Source organism: Salmo trutta, chromosome 6 (genome assembly GCF_901001165.1).
Source record: "Salmo trutta chromosome 6, fSalTru1.1, whole genome shotgun sequence".
Lineage (NCBI taxonomy): Eukaryota > Metazoa > Chordata > Actinopteri > Salmoniformes > Salmonidae > Salmo > Salmo trutta.
This window is the reverse complement of record NC_042962.1, coordinates 20,222,617-20,247,956: the sequence shown is the minus strand read 5'-3', so window position 1 is coordinate 20,247,956 and position 25,340 is coordinate 20,222,617. Positions and strand designations below refer to the sequence as shown.

At 47.0% G+C, this 25,340-nt stretch overlaps 1 protein-coding gene across 11 annotated transcripts in view; it reads left to right on the top strand.

Annotated features, from left to right (window-relative positions):
- The window catches only part of LOC115195626 (microtubule-associated protein 4), a 115,840-nt gene that overhangs the window by 80,817 nt on the left and 9,683 nt on the right, over positions 1–25,340 (top strand). For 6 of the 11 annotated variants that reach the window (XM_029755687.1, XM_029755686.1, XM_029755681.1 and 3 more), the window contains 9 exons: positions 10,872–11,938; positions 12,355–12,612; positions 15,018–15,192; positions 15,430–15,492; positions 16,269–16,564; positions 17,851–17,913; positions 21,175–21,267; positions 22,201–22,282; positions 22,566–22,678. In XM_029755687.1, coding sequence (XP_029611547.1) covers positions 10,872–11,938; positions 12,355–12,612; positions 15,018–15,192; positions 15,430–15,492; positions 16,269–16,564; positions 17,851–17,913; positions 21,175–21,267; positions 22,201–22,282; positions 22,566–22,678 — 2,210 coding nt within the window. Of the gene's footprint in view, positions 1–1,199; positions 2,638–10,871; positions 11,939–12,354; positions 12,613–15,017; positions 15,193–15,429; positions 15,493–16,268; positions 16,565–17,850; positions 17,914–21,174; positions 21,268–22,200; positions 22,283–22,565; positions 22,679–25,340 lie in introns of those variants that run through there. The other 5 variants (XM_029755691.1, XM_029755685.1, XM_029755690.1 and 2 more) reach the window with 5 other exon arrangements.

The window sequence follows — 25,340 nt, the reverse complement described above, 5'->3', positions numbered from 1 at the left end:
TTACTAGGATTAAATGTCAGGAATTGTGAAAAACTGAGTTTAAATGTATTTGGCTAAGGTGTATGTAAACTTCTGACTTTTAACTGTACATATTAAACCGGGATTGGGACTGAGAATGTTTCCACTGTACTCCAGTTTCAAAATATGCCTTTAGTAATGCAGCAGAATCTGGGTGAGACTGAATCAGAATGGACCTCATGGTGATTCAGGGTTGAGAGAGTGAAGTCAGGTCAGAGTGTGTGCGTTCTCGTTGCTGTTAAGGTCTTGAGGGCTCGCCCGTGCAGAGTTGAGGCCAGGCAAAGGCTTTCTCACAGACTATGTGTTTGCGTTTGTGTCAGAAGTCGATCTCTTCTTGAGCGTGGTTTTTCTCTCCACTGCTCAGCTCCTTTTTCGTGACGAGATCAGGGACGACAGGCATCTACGGTGCTTTTGGAAGGCAGTGGTTTTCATATATCTGACAACCCTCTTTCCTTCCAACCCCCCCTTCTCTCCTACTGTGACTGGGCTGACTGTGAGTCTGTGTTATCTTTACACACAAACAATCCCCTTCTCACATACAGACAGATACATCCACCATCTCTCTCTCTCTCTCTCAAATTCAAAATGTTTTTCTCTCACACACATCCTGCAGAGTAAGGGTAAGAACAGTGCCCACAACAAAGTCATTAACAAAGGGGCCAGGCTCTAGACCTTGGCTCCGCTCGACAGAGGCCTCTGCCAGGGTACACTACTGGCTGTCTGGCTCAGAGACACAGTGTGTGAGAGCTTCAGAGAGAGGTACACAGAGTGAATGTGTGAAGTGAGGTGAGGTCAAATGGAGATATGTTACCAAGAAATGGATCACTTTGCTGTGAGAGAGAGCGAGAGAGATGCCCAAGCTACAAACATGCTCCCCTAAAGCAGCTGCCCCAAAACCTCCCTCTCATCTCCCTGGGGTTGTGTGTTGCCTGGGGAGAAGGATGAGAGAGAGGGTGGGACTGGGGTAGGAAGGGAAAGCTTGGAGAGAAAAAAACTGAGAGGAGGGGGATGTACACTCCACCACAGGGGGAGGGAGATGTGAATTGGCAGCAGCGAATGAGCAGCCACACACTCGAGTCACATGACCAAGAGCCATGCAAAAAGGCTGTCAGTGAGTGAGAGGGAGGAGGGAGGGAGCGATAGAGAAAGAGGAGCCCAGTTCACACTGCTTCTTGGTCAATTGAGAGCGAAGAGGCACAGAGAGAGAGAGGCTACATCACACACACACACACGCGCGCTCGCCTTCCTCACTGGCCCTGCCGCAGCCGAGACAGACCCCACCTGTGCATCCTAACCAGAAGGAACAACATAACACACAGGGGAACGAGAACAACCGGAGGACAGAGAAACGTAGCCTTTGGAGAAAAAAGAGAGAGTGAGAAAGGAAGGAAAGCATGTCTTCTCTCTCCAACCAGCCGCCTGGCTCTCCGTTCTCAGAGTACAGTGAGCTGTGTAAGGTCCCCTCCATGGCCCCTGCCACAGCCCCCCAGGCTTGGGACTGGCAGCATGGAGACATGGGGCCTCCCAGAAGCCTCGGTGGGGCCCCGGGACTCACCGACGAGGACAAGCTGTGCTTCTTCGACCCGTCAGCCGGTGTTGGCTTGGATGCGGATCTCAAGGTACCTGGCAGGGGGGGCTTTCAGGGGTTAGGCAGCGCTGGGGAGAGCCCAGAAAGCCAAGTGTCTTCCTCCCCCTCCCCCCTGAGCTGTGGGAACAATGGGGTCCTACCTCCCCCCGTACCTGGTTCCCCAGCTCGACGCATGGAGCTACCCTCACCCTCTAGCCCGCCCATACCAGCCCCAGCCAGCACCGGTGTGTGGAACCCTGGATTCTCAGAGTCCAGCCCCAAGACCCTTCCACCCCAGAATACTGCCAGCCCTAATTACTGCGTCATCGGTGTTGTCAATGACAACTACCTGGAGAGGGGCGACGAGGACAGCGCATCAGCACTAGGCGGCCTCCAAATGACAGAGGGATCCTCGGAGGAGAGCGAGGAGGAGGAGGAAGAGGTGGAGCTTGAGCCGTGTTTCATGGGGCGTGCTGACCAGCAGCGGAAGGCCCTGCGGCGGGCCATGTCCGAATGCTCCCACCTCTCGGTACCCTCTAGCCTGGAACTGCCCGACCATTACCCTGGAGCTGGGCTGGACGAGCTAACAACGCCCATGGGCGGCCCGCGCCGCTCCTGCCACTCCACCATGAAGCGTTCACTGACTGTTTCGGACGACCAGCTGCCCCCCACTCTGTTTGCTGCAGGCGCCACCCGCTCCGACCTGAGGCAGGACCAGGAGCTCACCCTACACTTCTCACCCTTCCCCCCAATGAGAGACTGTGGGGGCAGCTCTCCTCTCTCACCTCTAGAGGGCATCGTGGAGGGGCCCGGGGCAGACAAGAACCAGGACGTGCTGCTGCCTGTACCCCTCAGCAGCCAGGCCATCAGTGGGATGGGCACCGGCCTGGACACAAACCCAGGAACCGGCTTTGGCACGGGTATGGATACCAACCTCGGCACTGGTATGGATACCAACCTCGGCACTGGTATGGATACCAACCTCGGCACTGGTATGGATACCAACCTCGGCACTGGTATGGATACCAACCTCGGCACTGACTTTGGAGCAGGTATGAGTACCAACTCGGGCACTGGCTTTGGCGTGGGTATAGGCACCAATCTTGGCACCGGTTTTGGTGATGGCATGGTTACTACCAACCCTTTCACCAGAATGGATGGTAGGTAATGGTGATGCTATCTGGCTGCTACTAGCGCTGCCCTCTGGCAATGGCCTCCTCAAATGGCCTGCAGACTGCAGACGGCCCAGATTGTGTGTAGGGGGAAGATGTGGCATCACACTGTCTGATTTACAACTGAGCTGCTTTCACCAGTCTGAGGTGCCAGTCAAGTAGTGTGAAGAGAAAGGGAAGGTAGAGGGAGAGAGAGGGAGAGTTTCTGAAGGATGGTATAGTGATTGATGGCATAGTACAGTATATGCCCAGTGCAGCCTTGTGTGTGTGTTTTACTTGCAGGTGTATGTGCAGTAGGAGTATACTTGTCACTTTGCATGTGATTCGCTAAGCGTGTTGCATGTGGATGTACTATATCTAGGTGACCGTCAGCGGACTGGGAATGTGGGACTGGGTCATGCTGCCGACACAGCTCATTACCACAGACCAGACAGAGTCCAGAGCTAGACTTGGCCTCTCTCTCTCTCTCTCTCTCTGGCCACCGACACAGTCATTAGTCCTCTGGGAGGAGTGGGGGAGAGGCAGAGCCAAGATGGCCTCGGTCACATCCGATAACTCCTGCCCCTTAGCCGAACAGGGTCACTGGAGATGTAAACCCATCACCAAAATCCATCTGTTTCTTCACTCGTCGCTTTTAATGACCGCCGCTCCCTCTCTCTCTCTCTCTCTCTCTCTGTCGCTAAAGTGTGCCAGCAATCTGCCTCGTGGACGCTGGAGCATTAAAGTGCCGGCGTCCCGGAGAGCTCAGAATGAGAGTGTGTGAACTGGCCAGAGGGAGTGTGCGAGTGTGCGACTGTGTGTGAGCGTGCACTGGCTTGACAAGGTCATTCAAAGGCAGTTTGCACGTGTAAAGAGTGTTCATGTGGAGCATGCGCATTAATGAATCCACACACACGTCGGCCGGCTAGCTCTGTTCAGGCATTCGCCTTGGCTCCCCAACTGGGTGTGGGAAATATCGATAAGCAGATTTGCCCTCTCTGGCTCCAGAGGGGAGAGAGAGATACACAGAGACATATAGAGAGAGAAAAAAATTGGTCCCACTATAAGAATCTGCCTGAATGTATTTGTACTGGCTCCCTCAGTCCCAATCTATCCCTCTCTCTCTCTCTCTCTCTCTCTCTCTCTCTCTCTCTCTCTCTCTCTCCTCTCTCTCTCTCTCTCCTCTCTCTCTCTCTCTCTCTCTCTCTCTCTCTCTCTCTCTCTCTCTCTCTCTCTCTCTCTCTCTCTCTCTCTCTCTCTCTCTCTCTCTCTCCTCTCTCTCTCTCTCTCTCTCTCTCTCTCTCTCTTCCTCTCTCTCTCTCTCCCTCCCCCCCCGTTTGGAGAGAGGGATTAGGAGACGATACTGGAGGAGAGATGTAGCGTGGAGAGACAAAGGAACTCGTACACAAACAGGCTTTGAATCATTCGAGTGTCTTTCTTCATGGTTTGGAGTCACAGTGAGACGTTTCTCCCCAGAAGGAAACAGATAATTGTCACTCAATGCCGCTGTCCTTATCTCCTACTAAGCAGAAGGATGGATGTGGCCCGTAATGAGTGCTCGGTAGTAAAGACTGGGCTTTGTTGGGCTGTTTCTGTACACGCTTCTGTTTGTGTTTCTTCTTGTGTGCACAAATGTGTGGTACTGTGTGAGTGTTTTTCTTTGCGTCCGTTTGTCTCAGATTAATTTAGCCTTACGTCAATACAATTTTTTTTTAAATTACCCATGTTTGTGTTTGACCTCAACAAAAATACCAGAAAAAAAGTTTGTTGCAATTATTAACACACTTGCAATTTGAGCAAGCTTTTTAAATAGGCCTAGAGTTAAATGCATAAAGGTGATTTGTATGCATGCATCATTTTCTACTTATGCTATTATGTTTCAAATATTTTGACACGCACACATTCAAACGTTTTGTCTCAGCGTTCCTATGTGGCTCTCTCTTTGTGTGCATGCATATGTCTCTGTGAGTAAGTGATCGATGTGTAAGGTTGTGCGTAAGAGGCCTGTTACCCAGGGGGACAGAGAGCTGTAGAACCCTCCAGATATCATCAGCACAGCTCAAGTGGGTTTTTTTCCTCTCCGTGCTGAAGTCGAATCCACTCTACTGTATATGATCATGCAGTTACCAAGGACACAATGCACTACTGTCTGAAAGGTGGAGTGGAGGAAGGTTCAGGTCTGGATGTGATGGATACTTTAGGCTCATATATTAGCAACACTTTCCTGACCTCCGTCACATAGAGAGTAGATTAGATAAATCCCTCTGCAATGATCTGTCTTGCAGTCAAGGCTGCAGTGCAGTGATAGTGGTGTGTGTGTGTGTGTGTGTGTGTGTGTGTGTGTGTGTGTGTGTGTGTGTGTGTGTGTGTGTGTGTGTGTGTGTGTGTGTGTGTGTGTGTGTGTGTGTGTGTGTGTGTGTGTGTGTGTGTGTGTGTGTGTGTGTCAGAGAGAGGAATAAATCCAATCCAGAGAGGACCCAGTAAGTGTTTCCATGGTCAATGTGGATCGTTCTTGTGTGTATATGTCAGGTGTCATACCAGTATACAGTAGGTAATGCCTAAGTCCTTCCAAAAGCTGCCTGTCCAACCTGACACCATATGGAATAACTTTGATTAATAGCCTGGGTTTGTCGTTTATTTCTGCCTTTGAAGTTGCCTTGTTGGATACAAGCCTTTGTGGTGACTAGAGCCGCACCTGAGCCACACACCAAGTGAGCAGCTTAACATGAACAAAAAAAAGGCTCAGTTTTCTGACAGCTAAATAGAGTGAAACGCAATGTCATCCACTCTCACTAAATCACTCCAAACATTCTATAGACGGCCAGCAGCTTCTTTGATGTGTGGAGAATAGTCACCAAGGAGGATCGTTCCTTTGGAAGGCACAAATATGTTGTCACGGATGCTGCCTCTTAGCGGCTTCCGGGTGAGGCTGGAGGTAATGACTTTTAATAAGGCTACGTTCGCCTCAAGGATTGATCTTGTCATCTGAGGAACCAGAGTGAAATACCCAAGAAAATAGTCAGGTTATGCCTGTTTAAAGTAACTGTCCAGTGTTTCCAGATTTATATGAAATATGACTTATAATTAATTATAATATGACTGAAATCATTTTCCTTCCAGAAAATGTGTAATTATGTATGTTAAAAAGCAGCTTTTTGTGTGTGTTGGTGTGGTGTGGGTGTACACCAACAACAGAAAGGTGTGGGCAAATACCGGTCATTAAAAATATTCATGTGACTAGACTGCTCTTCTGGAGGATAACATCATCCTCTATGAGGAAATGGCAAGCATTTTTTAAACGTCTGTTTGAGATACAAGTTTGTGGTGTTTTTGAAGTGTTTTCTTTCTTCTCCAATTTATGCTTTCACCACAAATACGAGTATAGGATAAGTCAACAACATTATTTGGTTATGAGTTAACAGAATATTAACTTTTAAAATGAGATTTTCACTGGACAGATACTTTAAACTTGTTCGGAAGGAGTTTCATTGGTAGTTTTGAGTGTTAGTGTTGGAGCAGTGAGTGTTTTTCCTTATCTAATGCGACTCTGAAAATGTAAGAAGCAAATCGATGGTCTCAACATCCATGTGGAGATGGTGTCTTATCGCTGTCACGTTTTTCTATCACCTCCCATAAAAAACAGTTAATTAAAAAGACCAGAGAAGTGGTTTAAAGGCTGTTTAGCCACCTTAATAGAGTTTGAATTGTGTCTATGCTAATGTATGGTCTAATGAACTGACCCAGCATAGAAAAGACAGAGTTGTCTCCCACTGTGTTAGTTGGCTAACTGAAACAAGAAATGAGGGTGCCAGACGGCTGTCTGTGAGATTTATTGGGATAGATAATAATGGATTCACGGGTGACCGCCACAATGTCATCATATCTCCAGAAAATGTCTTCCTTCACAATGATATCAGCGTCATAGGCCCTAAGAGTGATGAATGCTTCTAATCAGATGCTCTGTTCATGATGTATTATTGCCCTTCTACTGGAGGTTTCAAAATGGCTGCTTGTTTACATTTAGCCCTGCTGCTCAGTGGTGGGGAGACTGAGACACAAAGCTGGCTGTTGAGGTTGTTTGAGTATGTTGGCTTCAGCGGCTTTATAGGTCCCAGCGCTCTCGGAGTGCTCTGCATATCACCTTTGTTGGTATTCACCGGCTAATCCATAATTACCTTGTGAATGTAGCTTGAAAATCCACCGTGCTAAAGCTTCTCACAGGCTTTCTCAGGCTGGGAAGGAGAGAGGAGTGGAGACACAGTCGATGAGGTTGTTTTGAGGGTGCCTCTTCATACTGCTTCATAAATCAACCAAATTCTGGGTTTGGGTTCAGTAGAACTCTATTGGATCTCCAGTGTCTTAGCTAATTAAGATATACAGTTTCTATATGATTTATTAAGACAAGTCTGTTAGAGCTGTGGACGACAGAGATGAAGCCTCATGTTGTTGTGCCTTGTCTCCTTCCGTTCCCTTTGTCTTGTCGTGTAGCCTGACTGGATTTGGGTTAGCGCTTTGTTTTGCGCCTTCATTATATCAGTCCACCTATCGGGTTCTCTGGTTTTCCTCTGTTCTCCTCCCTTCTGAAGTTTGTGGAGCACTGTACACAGTTATGTATGGCGTCTACATTAACAATGTTCCCCCCCATCCACGATCCCCAACTTCAGACAGCCCTTTGCCCTCTCTAATCTCTCATTTGGGTGTTTAGACAAAACACTTGAAAATGTATTATGCAAAGGTAGGGGATTTAGGTCTGAAGTAATTGAAGCAGGGTCCGTGGTAAATGGGTATCCTGCTTCCTCTGGGGTTTACTCTGACTGATTACGCTGATGTGAGGGAGGTGCTGTTAGCGGAATCGCTAACACTGCTAAAGAGCCTTTTCACCATTTGTCATTACAGTGTAGCTAATAGACTTTTAAGCTAATGGGAGGATACAGGGTTCCTCAGGTTCTAGATATTAAGGGTTGAATGTGGCCATAGTGATAGCTCTATGGTATTTGTCCTTTGTTTTGAATAGACTCCCACAGGCTGTACAGTCACTACTTTCAGTGGACTTCTCCCAGCAATATTATCCAAAGGTCAAATAATGCAGATGTTTAATAGCTGGGTAATATGAAAGTCAACGATATCTACTCCTCATTTCGGGTTGTTTATACTAGTGGATTAACAGTTTAACTGGGTTGATGCTGACACACTGCACAGCTGAGATGTTATGCATTGGTGTATTACTCCACAAACCTCTGGAACAAAACTGATTTAGTTGGTTATTTAGCCAGGAAGATACCGGGCTATTTAAAAATAATTGAGCTATTTGCGCTTCGCCAATGAGCATTTTCGATTTTGCGATTTTGTGGTGTAGTGGTTTCATTAGGCGATCCTCTTGTCCAGCTGTTTAATGTGATAATCCCTGTAGCTCCGTATCATTATATCAATATAGTCAAAATAAACAGAATAATGACTATTGACATTCCTTATAACTGGACTGAAAGCCGGGGACACCATCAGTCTAGTCATTGTCATAGCTTTACCAATCAATCCATTGACATTTACACAAACGTATATGGACACCACTTGAAATGACTGGATTCAGCTATTTCAGACACACCCATTGCTGACAGGTGTATAAAATCGAACATGCAGCCATGCAATCTCCACAGACAAACATTGGCAGTAGAATGGCTTTACTGAAGAGCTCAGTGACTTTCAACGTGGCACCGTCATAGGATGCCACCTTTCCAACAAGTCTGTTCATCAAATTTCTGCCCTGCTAGAGCTTCCCCGGTCAACTGTAAGTGCTGTTATTGGAAACCTCTAGGAGCAACAATGGCTCAACCGCGTACTGGTAGGCCACACAAGCTCACGGAACAGGACCGCCGAGTGCTGAAGCGTGTAATGCATAAAAATTGTCTGTCCTCGGTTGCAACACTCACTACTGAGTTCCAAACTGCCTCTGGAAGCAAAGTCAGCACAAGAACTGTTTGTCGGGAGCTTCATGAAATGGGTTTCCATGGTCGAGCGGCCGCACACAATCCTAAAATCACCATGCGCAATGCCAAGTGTTGGCTGGAGTGGTGTAAAGCTTGCCGCCATTGACCAACTAATCTGGGTTTGGTGGATGGCAGGAGAACGCTACTTGCCTGAATGCCAACTGTAAAGTTTGGTGGAGGAGTAATAATGGTCTGGGGGCGGTTTTTCATGGTTTGAGCTAGGCCCCTTAGTTCGAGTGAAGGGATATCTTGACGCTACAGCATACAATGACATTCTAGATGATTCTGTGCTTCCAACTTTGTGGCAACAGTTTGGGGAAGGCCTTTCCTGTTTCAGCATGACAATGCCCCCATGCACAAAGCGAGATCCATACAGAAACGGTTTGTCGAGATCGGTGTGGAAGAACTTGATTGACCTACATAGCCCTGACCTCAACCCCATCGAACACCTTTGGGATGAATTGGAAGGCCGACTGCGAGCCAGGCCTAATCGCCCAACATCAGTGCCCGACCTTACTAATGTTCTTGTGGCTGAATGGAAGCAAGTCCCCGCATCAATGTTCCAACATCTAGTGGAAAGCCTTCCCAGAAGAGTGGAGGCTGTTATAGCAGCAAAGGGGGGACCAACTCCATATTAATGCTCATGATTTTGGAATGAGATGTTCGACAAGCAGGTGTCCACATACTTTTGGTCCTTTCCATGTCACCTAATGTCAGTTACTACTGTGGGTCTGAGCATCATTCCTACAGTGTGAGCCTGAGGCGTTGTGGGAACATTAGGGTTAAGGGCCTGAGGCCCTCTGGTGTGGAGCGGGCCAGTACCCCAGATGGCCTGCCCTCTAATGAGGCACCCAGGAGTGAGAGAGGAGCTGAAGGCTGAGCTGCCTCTGGAGGGGGGGAGGGGGGTTGCTACCAGCTAGAGGGATGGGTGGGGGCAGAGCTTCAGGGATACGTCCGGGAGAAAAGAGTGAATTAGGTGGGGTTTTGTGTTTCACATACTGCAATTTGCTAGATCACTGTGTCACTATTGTCTTCTTGATTATTGTTATTATACTCATTGAAAGTATCAAAGCCACAGAGTTTCTATCAGCAGATGTGACTAGGCTAATAGGCTGCCTCTCATCTCTAGCTCTGGGTGCCTGTACTATGGTGAATTAGCTGTGTCCACCCCTAAGGTTGCCATGTCTGTGTGTCCAGCCCACAGCTGCTCAGTGTCTAATGCAGCAGGACAGGCAGGCTGGCCTTCCACACTCTCACGGCCATATTTTACTAGACAACCATACTTTACTAGGCAAGCAAAGAACCATAACACATTTGCGGTGACCAAAGGGTCTTTATAAACTACTGCCACTTTTTCTCTGTGGAGTCTGTTCTGGCCTTACTCAGAACACTTCAAGATACAGTAGGGTTGGTAGAATGAGTTCAAAGCCACACTATGTAGTAATGCAATATGTATTCCAAATGAAATGGAAGTAATTTGTGTGTTTATCTTGTGCGCCGGTGTATGTGTATCTGCGTAGGTATGTTGGTGTATGCATACATGTCTCTGGAATGCAAAATATATTTTTTGGGGTGTGCATTTGTCTGCCCGACTGTCGGTCTGTCTGCCCGACTGTCGGTCTGTCTGCCCGACTGTCGGTCTGTCTGCCCGACTGTCGGTCTGTCTGCCCGACTGTCGGTCTGTGTAGACAGTATTGAGAGATGGTCATGGTCATTGGTTATGGTTTTTCCTCAGCTCTGCTGGTTGGTTGATTGCCAGGGTCAATGGCCATCTCTAAATCAGACTTCGCCCACAGGATAATTCCACTCCAGCCTTCCTGTGTGTCCCCAAATGTAATCAGCCTGAGCTACTGTTGATTCATTCCATTATCAAAGGTGATTTACTTGTTCAAACTTCAGCAGAGATTTATCTTTGCATGCCTTTGAGCATGACCTTGGGACTATAGGATATCGTGTGTGTGTGTTTAGTGGTTAATCACTTCAAATGACATTAATGTCATCCGGTTTGGTCACTGCCCTGTGTGTGGTGGTACTTGAGGTCAGCAAGGCATTTGGTTCTTTGTATTGATGATGATTTCATTCACTTGATTGGTATGGTTCTAAAATATGTTGTTGGCTCTCTCTCTCTCTCTCTCTCTCTCACACACACAGTCAAATCAGAGAAGATGGACAAACCAGAGAAAGAGGAGACGATGGACCACTTTGAGAAGTTGGACCAATTTGACATGTTGGATAAGCTAGATAAAGTGGAGAAGAAGGATTCGACTGGGAAGACTGAGGCGTCAGTGAAGGTGGCGTATGCAGGCCCACTGGACAAAGGAGAGAAGATGGGTAAAATGGACAAGGCAGAGAAAACGGAAAAGCTGGAGCCGGCAGAAAAGGTAGACAAAGAAGAAAAAACTGAGAAGGTGGATAAAATGGATAATGGTGACAACACAGGCAAGGTAGAGAAAACTGACAAAGTAGAGAAGATGGACAAGGTTGAAAAGCCTGAGGAGACAGAACAGAATATTGAAAAAGTGGAGAAGACCCCAGAGAAACCGGAGACAGCGGTGAAGTTGGACACATTTGACAAGATAGAAACACAGCCTGACAAGATGGAAACGCAGCCTGACAAGGAGAAGACAGACCATGTTGGAAAGGTAACAGTAACAGCTGAGAAAGAAACAGAAAACTTTGAGAAGCCCAAAGACAACGTTGAGAAGCCCAAAGACAACGTTGAGAAGCCCACAGAAAACATTGAGAAGCCCACAGACAACGTTGAGAAGCCCACAGACAACATTGAGAAGCCCACAGACAACATTGAGAAGCCCAAAGACAACGTTGAGAAGCCCAAAGACAACGTTGAGAAGCCCACAGAAAATATTGAGAAGCCCACAGACAACGTTGAGAAGGCCTCAGACAGCGTTGAGAAGGCCACAGACAGCGTTGAGAAGGCCACAGACAACGTTGAGAAGCCCACAGACAACGTTGAGAAGCCCACAGACAACGTGGAAAAGGAGGATAAGAAGCCAGAGAAAACAGTGCTGGCTGAGAAATTAGACAAGCAGGTTAAGGTGGAGAAATCGGAGAAAAAAGAGCTGAAAAGTCCTGAGAAAAAGACGGACAAGAAATCAGAGACTGCTGATAAGGCCAAAAAACCTGCAAGTAAACCCTCGACCAATGGGAGCAGTGCCGCACCAAGCAAGGACCTGCCCAGTCCAGACAAGAAGACCAAGGTAGGCCACAGTCTAGATTTAAAAAGGAACATTATCAAATCATACATCACTCATGCTGCTAACGCTTTTCCTACTGCTACTTTTAAATCCACATATAGTTAGTTGTAAGATAGGACTATTGAAGTTAACTGAATGAAGTGATATCTGTCATAATCAACAATATGAAGAACAATGAAAGGATGTTGGTCTCCGTTGTTATAGTGCTGATATTAACTTGATGTAACTTAATAGAGTTTTTGTTTTTTTCAAGCTGGCAGTTCCATTTGTTGGTATTCTGTTGATTATGATTAAGGCTGCTTCTGCTGCTTTCTCCTGCTGCTGCTGCTGCTGCTGCTATCTTGTGTTTTGTTGTTTTCTTTCTCGCCTTTGTTCTTTGTTTTGCTCTTCATTTGTCTGGTGTGCCGTCCATCTCGCAGCCTGTCGCCGGGGCAACCAAACTGAGCGCCGCTAAGCCGCGGCCGAGCTCGGCAGCATCCGCTGGTGCTGTCGCCCCCAAACGCCCCACCCCTTCCTCCACCTCCACCACCACCTCAGCCACCCTCCTCAACAAAAAAACGCCCGTGCCCAAGGCCCCTACCCCCACTGCTGGCCCCAAGCGGCCTTCGTCCACAGTCAGCCGACCCACATCCGCAGCCACCGCCTCCACCACTGCGCCACGTGAGGTCAAGCCCAAGGTGAGTGGCCCTGCCCTGCTTTAGGGACAGCCGCAGTCCCCTCCACCTCCATAGCCACCCCTGTGTGGTGTCTCTCTGTGTTGGGAGAAGTACCTACCACCTTCTTCTTCTTTCATAGCATTTCTTTCAACCTCCTATTCATCATCTTGCTGATCAGAAGAAGGAGCAGGTTCAGTTCTGTTTAGCATAAGTGTTAGTTCAGCTACTATGTTAATTTCCACAGGAGCTATAGACAAAGGCTCTGTCACTGCAGTGGTGCTGCTCGGAGCCTAATCTGCCTGTAATGTATCCACCTTCTAAACTTGTCTCCTAGTAAGCCCTTGTGTCCCTGGTGCTGAGTGGCCGTCCGCAGGATTACTCAGTGCAGGGTTCATAGAGGGAAGGTCGGGCTGGAGGGTAGGGGGCCAGAGGAGGTGCAGCCAGCATTCATCACTCCTCCCTTGGCATTTACTAGAGAGACCCAGGGCCAACCATCAGTCGCTCAAGGCTTCCCACACCACACCTAAGTCTCTCACCTTCAGCCGTCAGCGCAGCAGAAACACACTACAATGTACATGAAGTACAGCCACTTCTCTAACCTGCGGGTGTATTTGCCTTTAATTACATATTAAGTAGCCTTGCACGGGTCTTGGAGCCCATCTCCTGTTTCTGTAGCGTAAGGCAGCTTGATGTGCAAGTACAACCCCTGGAGAGGACACTAGTCTATCGCAGAGCCTTACCCCATATCGATCTTAGTGCTAAGCAGTGATGCATCAGGTCCCATTTTTACAGTCCTTGGTATGTCTCGGCCCAGGATGGCACTCCCAACCTGCCAATCTCAGGGCTGACATTCTAACCAATAACTACATATTACACTGCTGTTTAATATTGGAGTACAGTAATACAGTCTAGGTCAAAAGAGCGGGCGACTCGAAAGATGGTAAGACACATTTGGGTGAGAGAGGGAATAAATGAGGGGACGGCGCGGAAATCGAAGCTGTTTTCCATGCAAAGCCTCCCTCGGGCGGTGTATCTATGTATGGGGAAATCAGACACACAGCGCATTGGCATTCTTTTTATATCCCTGGTTCCTAGTGCAATCCTTACATCAGCGCCAAGGCAACACACACCATGTTATAAATGGTGTTGATTCAGAGCCAGATCTTGCCATATGCTGTATATAAGTGGGCCTGTGCATTAACAGTAGTTGACTTTGGTTAGTTCAATTAAATCAGGTGTGTTACTGGTTGGTTGGAACCAAGGTCTGGACTAACACCAGCCCCGTACGTATGATAATGGCCACCCCTGTTGTACACTGAGTATTCAAAACATTAAGAACACCTGTTCTTTCCATGACAGACTGACCAGGTGAAACCAGGTGAAAGCTATGATCCCTTATTGATGTCACTTGCTAAATCCACTTCAGTCAGTTTAGATGAAGGGGAGGAGACAGGTGAAATAAGTATTTTTAAGCCTTGAGCCAATTGAGACAAGGGTGATTTAGAGGGTGAATGGGCAACACAAATTATTTAAGTGCCTTTGACCGGGGTATGGTAGTAGGTGCCAGGCTCACCAGTTTGTGTCAAGAACTGTAACGCTGCTGGGTTTTTCATGCACAACAGTTTCCCGTGTGTACCATGAATGGTCCACCACCCAAAGGACACCCAACCAACTTGACACAACTATGGGAAGCATTGGCGTCAATGAATTGAAGCTGTTCTGAGGGCAAAAGAGGGGATGCAACTCAATATTAGGAAGGTGTTCCTATTGTGATGTCTACTCAGTGTATGTGATGGCCCATAGTTGTTAGCGTGAACTTGGAGTTCCATACACGCTCCAGACAGGAATGATCTGCCATTGCCCTCTAGTGGTTGCCTGTTTTACTACAGGCAGTGACATTATCACTGGTAAATTCAATTACTCTGCTTTTTTGGCTAAACAACACACGAGGGGTGAGGCAGTCTAACGTGCCCACTCTGTTGTGAAAATACCCTATAGAGCAGTGCATTGAGGGAATGCTCTTAAACACCATGGAGCCTGGCCCTTGAATGTCCTGCTTGGATATGATTACAGAGGATTCAGTACAGGCTAGCCAGATGGCAATGAGAGAGATATCATGATAGCAATTACTTTATGAGGATTTGCTGATGTTTTTGTTGTACATCGAATACTAGATAGGCAAGTGGTTTTATAAATATAACATTATCCAACGTTCCTTTTTTTGAAGGAATGTAACATTATGCAACAAAGAGGTTCTTTGCCACAGGTTCAATGTATGAGAGCGCTATGGTGTACATTCAACCTTTTATATGTTATTAAACTCCATTACTCCATTATTTGTAACTAAATAGTGTAGCTCCCTCCTTCCTTCCCTTATGTGTCTGTTTACCAAACGTCTCCCATTCCCTGTCTGTCTCTCCCTCCAGACGACCACAGAGAGGCGTCCTCTAGTGCCAAAGGCCACCGCCGCCTCCACGGCTCGAACTGCTGCCCCCAAAAACGGCACGGCAACCACGGCAACCAGTAAACCAGCCACGGCGACCCGCACGCCCCTCGCATCCCGCACTGCCGGCAGCGCACCCGCAACCAGACGCCCTCTGGGTGAGTCGCTATGCTACACACTTACACATTTTTGAACACGCGTACACACACACAACACACACACACAACACACACACACCGTGACCTATTGTTTTGGTGATTCAAAGTGTCTGACGTCTAGCCAGCAGGGTACCAAACTGTTTCTGCATTCCACAACGTGACTTCACTGCTTTGCCAAACAAACTTTGACAAGACAATAACAGGTTGAACTCTGATCTCTTCTGTTCTGCCTCTCAGCATCAAAGACTGACAGCAAGCCAGGAGAGGACAAGAAGCCCAGCACTCTGAAGTCAACAACGGGTACAGAAACACTCCTCCTCTCTTCTCTTCGTCTCCCCCCCCCTTCTCTCTGCTCTCCTCCTCCAGCGCTAGTCCTTCAGCCAGACAGCCACAGTACTGTAACACCAGTTGAGGGATTGGGGGCAGCTGTTGCACAGAGAGAGACAGAAAATGAAGAGTGACAGTGTCATGCGGGAACACACAGATGAAGCATGTAGGCCGTGACAAATTGGTGGTGAAGTCGTCGAGAGAGAGAAAAGCAGCAGAGTGTAAAAACCTCAACACAGCACACTCTGAGGATTACACTCCCCTAGTGTTGACACGAGCTGCTGACACTGGCACCACGTCTCAACGTTGCATAACCAGCAACGCAGGCAGAAGCTGTTACCATACGCATAAAGAGGGGATGATTTCCTGATCCGAGCATGTCTTTCTGCTCAGGGCGGATTGGACGGATCTAAGACTTAAGTCTCGGCAGGGTACATTTAGTTCATCATGTGATGTCCGTTAGACATTTGGGAAGTGGGATAATAAACGTTGCAGTGCATACTGGGGTTTATGTCGCTACAGAGCAGAAAGGATACCTGCCTGATGTATGTTCCCAAAAAGGTTTTTCAAATTGTTGCTGAGAGCATATTAACCATTACCTGTTCTTAATCACACAGAATGGTATGAGTAGCGAAGAGAGCAGGTCTATATCATTTCTCTGAACTGAGTTGAAGTATTTTTGCATCTAAACGGCTTCATTACCTGGTTGTTTATTGTCCTCTTTTCTCCTACTCCTCCCTCCGTTCTAGCAGACTCCACCCGGCCCCGGACCAGCACCACCCGCAGCTCTATAGCTAGCACCACTAGCGCCACCCCCCGTGTCCGCCCCTCCACCACCAAACCTGCCCCCTCCTCCTCCACAGTATCAGAGAAGAAGCCGCCTGTGCCCCGCGTCCCCCGTCCCACCGCCACCACCCCCACGGGCAGTGCCAACGCCACGCGAACCACCTCCCGCCCAGGCACAGCCCCCGCACCAGACATTCGCAATGTGCGCTCCAAGATCGGCTCCACGGACAACATGAAGTACCAGCCCGGAGGGGGGAAGGTAAGGGGTCGTGCGTCAGTGATAGATGAGGATACCCGCATCATTTATGCGGCTACACGCTTTAATATTTCCAAGGCTTATTGGTCAGGTTGTGTTTTATACATTAGTTCTTATATTAATAAAATAGATATTGTTTCACAGATGGGCTTGTTTTACAGACAATGTCATTATGATATAGTGTAGGGCTCTGTAGTGATAGTGTTCACAGTCTAATGCAGTGGTGTCAAACATACGGCCCGGGGGTCCAATACGGTCCTTGGGTGGTTTGAGTAAAAAGAAATTAACAGAACAAATCATTTTTGGGGGGAATGAACTTGATATACTTTAAAATGACGAAATATACTATAAAATGGCTAAAATGTAATGGGAACTGTGTAGAAATGAGAATGGACCTACGTTCATACAGTTTCTTGACTGTAACCAGCTCACTAATAATCACCGAAATAGCTGTCAGGGAGCGTCGGAAAATCAAAAACGATGGATAGAGGACTATTTTTTGCTAATTTTGGCAGCAAGGTAATACAACCAATTTTCAGTGTGGCCCTCCAGATCTCATTGAAGACTGAATGCTGCCCCCGGGGCAAAATTAGTTTGACACCACTGGTCTAATGATGGCTTTGCCTCCCTCAGACAGGTTATGTTCAGTAGATGAAGCCTCAGCTAACACACATCCCATTGTGCACTTATCCTAATGCCACATCCTGTAGCAGAGCTTTCCCTGTTAACAACCCCTCCTAGTTTCTTCTCCCAGACAACTGGTCCCAGACAATTGGTCCCAGCTTGTCTCATATTTTATTCTTTGCGATCCAAAATAGTTCCCAGTTAACTTCAGTTAACTCAGTGACTTCCTCCATAAATCTCCATTTGATTCAATTCACCATCTTGCACCCATGCTGACATCTCACCCCATTCTCTACATCCACCAATACACTACTTTACCTCTCACTTCCTTTTTCCTGGCTGAGACCCCTTATAAGTCCTCCTAACACGCTTTTTAGACAGATACACTATGCCTTCACTTCTACTGTCAAGTGTCAACATAGTGGAATAACCAAGTCCAACGTTGGAATAACCAATAGCAACGTTGAAAGACGTATGGTGCCACATGTTGAGCGATGGACCCCAAACTGCATGCCAAAGAAAATGCAGATTTTCTTTGTTCTCTGAAATAAACCGAGCCCTGCTGTTTTGGATACAGCATCAGAATAGACGAGGTAGTTCTGCGGACTCCTGCTGCCCTGTGTCCTGTGTGTTGTATTGACCCAGGGTGGGGCTTGTCTCCCCAGGTCTCTGGCAGGAGCGACGCCCTGGCCAAAGGCTCCTCCTCCAAAGAGACCAGCGAGGCCAAAGTGAGTTCACCCCCCCATATCTACCCCTATCTCTTCAAATATCTCTCTCTTCCTCACCCTCTGTTCACTACTCTCACTTTCTGTCTCTCTCTTTGTATACGTCTCATTATGTTGTCTCTCACCCTCTCTTTCTCTGTCAACCCCTCTCTTTCTTCTCTTCCCCTTTCTCTCTCATTCTTTGTCTTTCTATCCTCTTGTCATTTTCTTCTAAAGTGAGATACATTTCCTCCAAGCTGTTCATCTCTCCGACCTCTGTTTGTAGGTTAAAATATTGTGGTTTTACAGTTTTTTTTTTTATTGCCATATTTCATTGTTCACGAACACATACACTCACTCATCTCTGGTTATCCCTCATTCACTGCATGGACTGACTGACGGACAGCTGTCTAAAGGAGATGTTTAGGTGACTGACTCACCGACCAACCGACACCATACTGGTGCGCAGTGGAGACTGTGTTTACAGCCAGACAGTTCTGGAGTTACCAACATCACCGTGAGGTTTTGTGGAAGCGGACCACACCCGAAGAAGAATCATGCGTTTGAAATACAATCGTTCTGATTTATGTTGCGTCTTGGGTTTCACCTCAAAAACATTTAGTTAGGTTATTGTTTACAGTAGATATGGAAGAATGGTCAATGAGATACCAGATCGGATGGCATACCCTTGGAGGGGAGGCACACATCCGTGGTAGAGCGCTAAGCATACTAACACACTGCCTTGCTACAATCTCTCTCCTCACAAGACTTCATACAGTAACACAAGGCTAAAGCCAGAGCCAGAGAGCCAGGAGTCCATATTAACTAATACGGCCTGAACCTGGAGGGCTGTGATAAGTCATTGTACAGTAGCATATGTCTGCACTGTAGACGAAGTATCCAGACGGAGAGACTTTCTGACTTCTGCTCCGTCACACCCTCCACTAAAGCTCTCCATCCCCCTAATTGCCACAACATAATGATACCCAGAGGACTCCTATGGCTGTCAAGGATCTGAGCTTAAGCCTGCTACTGCCTAGTATCTGTCTGTCTGTGTATGTGTGGTTCCTTTGCTTAACCGTCAGCAGTGATTTCTAACTAAGATGTCTAATGGACTGTATGAAATGTTGTCATTATCCTGTCTAAATCTAACTACTGGGTTTGTGGGTTCATGGTACCAATGTCATACAGTGAGGGCAAAAAGTACTTGATCCCCTGCTGATTCAGTATGTTTGCCCACTGACAAAGAAATGATCAGTCTATAATTTTAATGGTAGGTTTATTTCAACAGTGAGAGACAGAATAACAACAAAGAAATCCAGAAAAACGCATGTCAAAAATGTTATAAATTGATTTGCATTTTAATGAGGGAAATAAGTATTTGACCCCCTCTCAATCAGAAAGATTTCTGGCTCCCAGGTGTCTTTTATACAGGTAACGAACTGAGATTAGGAGCACACTCTTAAAGGGAGTGCTCCTAATCTCAGTTTGTTACCTGTATAAAAGACACCTGTCCACAGAAGTAATCAATCAATCAGATTCCAAACTCTCCACCATGGCCAAGACCAAAGAGCTCTCCAAGGATGTCAGGGACAAGATTGTAGACCTACACAAGGCTGGAATGGGCTACAAGACCATCGCCAAGCAGCTTGGTGAGAAGGTGACAACAGTTGGTGCGATTATTCGCAAATGGAAGAAACACAAAAGAGTTGTCAATCTCCCTCGGCCTGGGGCTCCATGCAAGATCTCACCTCATGGAGTTGCAATGATCATGACAACGGTGAGGAATCAGCCCAGAACTACACGGGAGGATCTTGTCAATGATCTCAAGGCAGCTGGGACCATAGTCACCAAGAAAACAATTGGTAACACACTGCGCCGTGAAGGACTGAAATCCTGCAGCGCATGCAAGGTCCCCTTGCTCAAGAAAGCACATATACATGCCCGTCTGAAGTTAGCCAATGAACATCTGAATGATTCAGAGGACAACTGGGTGAAAGTGTTGTGGTCAGATGAGACCAAAATTGAGCTCTTTGGCATCAACTCAACTCGCTGTGTTTGGAGGAGGAGGAATGCTGCCTATGACCCCAAGAATACCATCCCAAACATGGAGGTGGAAACATTATGCTTTGGGGGTGTTTTTCTGCTAAGGGTACAGAACAACTTCACCGCATCAAAGGGACGATGGACGGGGCCATGTACCGTCAAATCTTGGGTGAGAACCTCCTTCCCTCAACCAGGGCATTGAAAATGGGTTGTGGATGGGTATTCCAGCATGACATTGACCCAAAACACACAGCCAAGGCAACAAAGGAGTGGTTCAAGAAGAAGCACATTAAGGTCCTGGAGTGGCCTAGCCAGTCTCCAGACCTTAATCCCATAAAAAATCTGTGGAGGGAGCTGAAGGTTTGAGTTGCCAAACGTCAGCCTCGAAACCTTAATGACTTGGAGAAGATCTGCAAAGAGGAGTGGGACAAAATCCCTCATGAGATGTGTGCAAACCTGGTGGCCAACTACAAGAAACGTCTGACCTCTGTGATTACCAACAAGGGTTTTGCCACCAAGTACTAAGTCATGTTTTGCAGAGGGGTCAAATACTTATTTCCCTCATTAAAATGCAAATCATTTTTTAACATTTTTGACATGCGTTTTTCAGGATTTTTTTGTTGTTATTCTGTCTCTCACTGTTCAAATAAACCTACCATTAAAATTATAGACTGATCATTTCTTTGTCAGTGGGCAAACGTACAAAATCAGCAGGGGATCAAATACTTTTTTCCGTCACTGTATTGTCACTGTGCGATTGTCCGTCTATGTGCCAACAAGTATGAATGTGTCAATATGGCAGGATATCACCAAAGTGAATTTTAAACGGCGACATTAACTTCAGCCATTCACTTAAGCCCATTAAAAGGGCATACAGTATGCATAGCAATATCATAATTGAGTCAGTCAGACACAGTTATAGTAATTATCACTGTAACAACACACGTTAGCACCAACATACAATGCATTACAGGTGAAACCATCACCGTGATAATACATTCACATGCCTGTTTCAATAATCTATTTTAATACCGCAGCAATTGAGCATCTTCAAAGGGCAGGTGTGGATGTGGGACCCGCATGCGTGTGTCAATAGACGTCTGTGTGTGGCCTCTAGATGCTTCTGCGCTCCTCTCTTCCTTCCTCGTCACAGCCCGCCCCCACCCGACCCTCCCTCTAACCCTAACCCCCACAGTGAATCTACTCTTCCTCTCTGCCTGCTCTATGCTGTGTTTGTAGGTTCAGATAGTCTCCAAAAAGCTGGACTTCAGCCACGTCACCTCACGCTTGGGTTCCAAGGACAATATCAAGCATGTTCCTGGTGGAGGGAAGGTTAGTACCGGATTGCGGCTTAGCTTGAATGGCCCCCAACCCTACACGGCCGACCGCACGTCATGACCACTAAAGAGCTCGGGGCGGGGGGGTTATCTTCTGAAGACTCCACTGGAACAGGCTGAACCTCACTCATACAAAAAATAATAACTTCTGCAGACCTCAAAAGGTCTGAGTCACGGTTCTATCATTGACAAATTTGGTTCTAGTCTAGGAAATGATACAGTGCTGCCCCCTTTTGGCACTGGCACGGTCACTGCCTGAAAGCATCGCTCCTGCCGAAGGACACCACTGAACGCTTTTAAGACGTCACTCTTAATCACAGTTTTTTATGGAGGGGGGGGCCTTGGCAATAAGAGGCTGTTGTGTGATGTGGTTTTTGGACAGCATGGTATCTCTAGCTAACCCTCCTCCGTAGTACCTGCTACTGCCCATGGCTTAGACCCGTGTTTCCCAACTCCAGTCCCTCCAACAGCACACATTTTTGTTGTAGCCCCAGATAAACTCACCTGATTTAACTCATTGAGAGCTTGATGATTAGTTGACAAGATTAGTTGCCAAGCATTTCCGGGGCTACAGTTGGGAAACACTGGAGTTGGGAAACACTGGCTTAGACTCTCCCTGTCGCTGTTTCTAACTCACTCAACACCAATCAAACACCACCCTTACCTGTCTGACCTCTGACCTGCCCAGACACTCAACTCTGATTGGCTCTCCATGCAGACTTCCTCCTTTGATTGGTTGTGCTCTTGCTGCTACTGTGGACACATTAGTAAATGGGGCAGTAAATGAGTTTTCCCAAGAACAGATGGCTAATGATAAAGCTGAATAGGTTCAACTGCATGGCGAAGAAGATGGCTGTCATGGATCTTTGACTGGTTGTCATTCATTTCCTCTTCTGTGTGTGTAACTGGGTCTAATGTATATTTGCAGGTACAGATACTCAACAAGAAGGTGGATCTAAGCAAAGTGACATCGAAGTGTGGCTCCAAGGCCAACATCAAACACAAGCCTGGTAAAGGCCCTCTTGGGTAGACCTGTTGAGTTGCCATACTGAATGTACACTGTAATGCATGTGTTGTGTATGTTTCTATGTGTTTTATTGACCATAGCACGTTACTGTCATTATATGCTCGAGATGTTATTAAGGACCATTCAAATGTGACTACCAAAGATGATTATAATGATTAAGCAAAACATTGGTCCATAGCTCAGTTTATCACCAACTGATCTCTGTTCTGTGGACTTGTGCAGTGTGTATTGTCTATGCTGTCCCACTGACTGTGTGTGTCCTGTAGGGGGCGGCGATGTGAAGAGCGAGTCCCAGAAAGTGAACTACAAGGATCAGGCTAAGTCCAAAGTGGGCTCAATGGACAACCTCTGTCACGAGCCCGGCGGTGGCAACATCAAGGTGAGGTCACTGGACAAAGGACTCTCACACTGAGTGACTGCTTTATACTCCTACTTGCACGCTGACAGTTTACTGTCAGACACCTGTCCCCAGTATAGTCTATTACATCTGGTGCATCAGATCAGATGTTCAGCCTGTGTGAAATGGTATAGTCCAGAAAACAACTTGGAAATGTGATCTCCACAGTGATAGCATTCTGAAAAACATGTTAGTGAAGATAGCCATTGAGCATGGCGCAGGTACGGTAAGTTATTGCAATACATTGTGGACAATACTGTCTGTGGAAAGTGTCGCTCCCCACAGTTTAGATTTAGATAGAGACTTTCTTTAATGATACATCCTCATTTCATTAAAACCTCACCACCACCACCCCCTTCAAAAAAACAAATGTCCCCTGTGCTGCGTACTCACCTTGTCCTCTACCCCACGATACAAATCAACACCACACATCACAGTAACCAAAACCTCACCACTTCTACAACCGCATATCCAACCCATCTTCCCCAGCTATACAGACGGCCTCCCCAACACACCATATCTCATGAAACATCGCCACACTTTTTATAATTTTATAGAACTCAAATTCCACCCTAAGGCGCACAGAGACCATCCCATTAAATCAAATCAAATGTATTTTATTTATCAAATCAAATTTCAAATCAAATGTATTTATATAGCCCTTCTTACATCAGTTGATATCTCAAAGTGCTGTACAGAAATCCAGCCTAAAACCCCAAACAGCAAGCAATGCAGGTGTAGAAGCACGGTGGCTAGGAAAAACTCCCTAGAAAGGCCAAAACCTAGGAAGAAACCTAGAGAGGAACCAGGCTATGAGGGGTGGCCAGTCCTCTTCTGGCTGTGCCGGGTGGAGATTATAACAGAACATGGCCAAGATGTTCAAATGTTCATAAATGACCAGCAGGGTCAAATAATAATAATCACAGTAGTTGTCGAGTGTGCAACAAGTCAGCACCTCAAGAGTAAATGTCAGTTGGCTTTTCATAGCCGATCATTGAGAGTATCTCTACCGCTCCTGCTGTCTCTAGAGAGTTGAAAACAGCAGGTCTGGGACAGGTAGCACGTTCGGTGAACAGGTCAGGGTTCCATAGCCGCAGGCAGAACAGTTGAAACTGGAGCAGCAGCACGGCCAGGTGGACTGGGAACAGCAAGGAGTCATCATGCCAGGTAGTCCTGAGGCAAGGTCCTAGGGCTCAGGTCCTCCGAGAGACAGAAAGAGAGAAAGAGAGAATTAGAGAGAGCATACTTAAATTCACACAGGACACCGGATAAGACAGGAGAAATAGTCCAGATATAACAGACTGACACTAGCCCCCTGACACATAAACTACTGCAGCATAAATACTGGAGGCTGAGACAGGAGGGGTCAGGAGACACTGTGGCCCCATCCGATGATACCCCCGGACAGGGCCAAACAGGAAGGATATAACCCCACCCACTTTGCCAAAGCACAGCCCCCACACCACTAGAGGGATATCTTCAACCACCAACTTACCATCCTGAGACAAGGCCGAGTATTGCCCACAAATATCTCTGCCACGGCACAACCCAAGGGGGGGGCGCCAACCCAGACAGGAAGACCACGTCAGTGACTCGACCCACTCAAGTGACGCACCCCTCCTAGGGACGGCATGGAAGAACACCAATAAGCCAGTGACTCAGCCCCTGTAATAGGGTTAGAGGCAGAGAATCCCAGTGGAGAGAGGGGAACCGGCCAGGCAGAGACAGCAAGGGCGGTTCGTTGCTCCAGAGCCTTTCCGTTCACCTTCACACTCCTGGGCCAGACTACACTCAATCATAGGACCCACTGAAGAGATGAGTCTTCAACAAAGACTTAAAGGTTGGGACTGGGTCTGCATCTCTCACATGGGTAGGCAGACTATTCAATAAAAATGGAGCTCTATAGGAGAAAGCCCTGCCTCCAGCTGTTTGCTTAGAAATTCTAGGGACAATTAGGAGGCCTGCGTCTTGTGACCGTAGCGTACGTGTAGGTATGTACGGCAGGACCAAATCGGAACGATAGGTAGGAGCAAGCCCATGTAATGCTTTGTAGGTTAGCAGTAAAACCTTGAAATCAGCCCTTACCTTAACAGGAAACCAGTGTAGGGAGGCTAGCACTGCAGTAATATGATCACATTTTTTGGTTCTAGTCAGGATTCTAGCAGCCGTATTTAGTACTAACTGAAGTTTATTTAGTGCTTTATCCGTGTAGCCGGAAAGCAGAGCATTGCAGTAGTCCAACCTAGAAGTAACAAAAGCATGGATTAATTTTTCTGCATCATTTTTGGACAGGAAGTTTCTGATTTTTGCAATGTTACGTAGATGGAAAAAAGCTGTCCTTGAAACAGTCTTGATATGTTCTTCAAAAGAGAGATCAGGGTCCAGAGTAACGCCGAGGTCCTTCACAGTTTTATTTGAGACGACTGTACAACCATCAAGATTAATTGTCTGATTTAACAGAAGATCTCTGTTTCTTGGGACCTAGAACAAGCATCTCTGTTTTGTCCGAGTTTAAAAGTAGAACGTTTTCAGCCATCCACTTCCTTATGTCTGAACACAGGCTTCTAGCGAGGGCAATTTTGTGGCTTCACCATGTTTTATTGAAATGTACAGCTGCGTGTCATCTGCATAGCAGTGAAATTTA